The sequence below is a fragment of the Engraulis encrasicolus genome, chromosome 9 (genome assembly GCF_034702125.1).
Source record: "Engraulis encrasicolus isolate BLACKSEA-1 chromosome 9, IST_EnEncr_1.0, whole genome shotgun sequence".
Taxonomy (NCBI): domain Eukaryota; kingdom Metazoa; phylum Chordata; class Actinopteri; order Clupeiformes; family Engraulidae; genus Engraulis; species Engraulis encrasicolus.
The window spans coordinates 35,896,087-35,898,586 of NC_085865.1; the positions used below are offsets into that span (position 1 = coordinate 35,896,087).

The window sequence follows — 2,500 nt, forward strand, 5'->3', positions numbered from 1 at the left end:
ACCAGCCAACCAGCCAAATGCTGGTGAAATTTCAGTTTGGCCAGTAGAATAGACTAACTTGCTAGCCACTTTGACCCATTTGTGAGTGTGTGTTTGGCTAGTAAGATTACAATTACATGACATTATTACATTACATTCAGGGCTCTAAATTAACTTTTTTCATCACCAGCCAAAATGTCTTGTAGATGTTAATCTTACTAGCCAAACATAAACTCTGCCAGCCAAACTGAAATTTCACCAGCATTTGGCCGGTTGGCTGGTGTTAATTTAGAGCCCTGATTACATTACATTACATTATGTAATGCTGGCTAGTTTTTGCTAGTGATGAAAGAAGTTTATTTAGAACCCTGTATCTATCTATCTTCCTTCTTCTCTCCTCTCCTTCTCAGCCGAGCCCGATCAAGAAGGATCGCTCCCCGCGTCCGCAGAGCTTCTGCCACTCCTCCAGCCTGTCCCCGCACGACAAGCTGTCTCTGCCCAGCTTCCTGGGCTCGCGGGACAAGCAGCGCCTCTCCTACAGCGCCTTCACCAATCAGATGTACAGCGCCTCCACGGACACGCCCCCCTCCCCCGGCACCGATGCCCCGCCCCTGCCGCCACGCAACGCCGGCAAAGGTAAAAGGAGCCGCAATGCCATTGCCCAGGAGTTTGATGATGTGAAATGTCACACATATACAGTAGGTAGTTTGTAGGTGCAGGGTGGGGCAGCTGTGGACTAATGCATAACAAGATTGGCTTTAGATCAGAGGGTTGCAGGTTCGAAACCAACCCTTCTACTCCCCCATACTGCACTAGGGACTGTAACCAATACATTGTACTTGATAAATAACTATGTCGCTTAAATTAAGTGTAATTTTTTGTAGGTATGTTGGGCCTCTGGAAAATGTAGCCACCGCAGTGCAATTGATTGAGTTTGAAGTTGTGAAATATTGTGCAAGCACGGCATTTGTACACTAGGCATGTTTGCTATTGGCCATCGCTGCATAGCAGCTCTAATCACTTTAACAGCACTCAGTCAGTCATCATGTATAGCAACTGTACATGCATCATGCTGTTCAATCACAAACACAGGTGATATCTGGTGTAAGATGAATTTGAAGAAGGCTGTTGGTAGAATATCTAAGTCGGATGTAGAGGAACTAAGACTTTGTACAGTTCTATTAACTCATTGGCTGCCTTAGCCGTCGAATGACGTCATTTTGAATAGTGACGCCCCCTGCCTTCGACGTCGTTCGCCGATAATTGCGTTTTTTTACAGCCACGCCTTGAGGACGGTCTGACCTATGTTGTGTATTAATTTCACGCCTCTAGTCATGTTCTAACTGTTCCTGTAGGTGGCAGAAGTGTCCTTAGGAACAGTCAGGGCAGGGCATTAGCTCACATCTAGAGGAAATGTCAAGACAAAAACATCCCTTTTTACTATTATAATCTCAAAAGTAGCATAGCAAAATCATTTTTGAAAGTAAAGCACCTGTGACAGTAGTCTACTTTCTTGCCCTCTGATTTTAACACAGGTATTCTACTGATTTTAGTGTCAGAGCCTGACAAAAAAAAAACTTCCTCTCATGACCGAAATACACCCCCTACCCCTGTTGCCATCTAGCTAGTAGGCATTGTAACTAGCTTGCCCAAAATACACCATGTTCAACCAGAGATGATCTGTGTGGCAACTGTTTCATTTTGGATAATGTGATCAGCCTACACAACATCAGGATGATGCCTACAAAAGATCATCTAACAGGAAAATGCACAGGACTAGTGGTCACCTCAGTTGGGAATGTTTGGCTATTGTTTGCTACGCTAGCTAGCTAGCACGAAATCGCTAACAACTTACAACTAAGCCTAAATAAAGGAGCCTTGGTAAGTCAACTATTTTTACTCATTCTACAGTTGCAGTTATGGATCTGTATATTATGATCAGCTTACTATATCATCAAAAAGACAGGGGGGTTGCAGATTCTTGGAACAGAGCAGGCTAGCCTTTGTGTCTGGTCAGATACATTCAGCTCACATGAGAAAGCATTGCACTTAGCCTCAGACCAGCTACTTCCCCACTCCAATCGGCTTGTGAAATGTTGGATATGTGATCAGTACTTTATCAAAAGAAAATTCATTGAACAATATATGACAAGATCACTATAGCAGAAACATGATGACAGTAATCATCAATCTGCAAATTGTCCGCTCTGCCAAAGAAGCAGCAGTAAGCTAAGTTGTGCTGCCTGCCTGCCTGTCTCCCAGTTCACACGGTACAGGAGGAAACAAATCAGCTGTGATTTGTTCCCCAACGAGAGGACAGACTAAACAGAGGGACAGTATTTCTGTGAGTTTAGTATTTCACATGAGTTACATGCACCTGCTGTCATGATCCATTGTGCGCGCCAGCAACAAACCAAAACACTCTTGTTTTCAAGCCCATCCCGTTATATTTCAGTACATTATTAGGTTGAAAAGACCATACAAACGATCTTTTGTTCTGGCTACAGATGACAGGAGACTC

General features: G+C 43.9%; 1 protein-coding gene across 2 annotated transcripts in view; it reads left to right on the forward strand.

The window, feature by feature from the left end:
• The window catches only part of asap1b (ArfGAP with SH3 domain, ankyrin repeat and PH domain 1b), a 152,853-nt gene that overhangs the window by 134,965 nt on the left and 15,388 nt on the right, over positions 1-2,500 (forward strand). For both annotated transcript variants that reach the window (XM_063207052.1, XM_063207051.1), the window contains exon 24: positions 390-615. In XM_063207052.1, the coding sequence (XP_063063122.1) occupies positions 390-615 (226 nt within the window). The remainder of the gene's footprint in view (positions 1-389; positions 616-2,500) is intronic.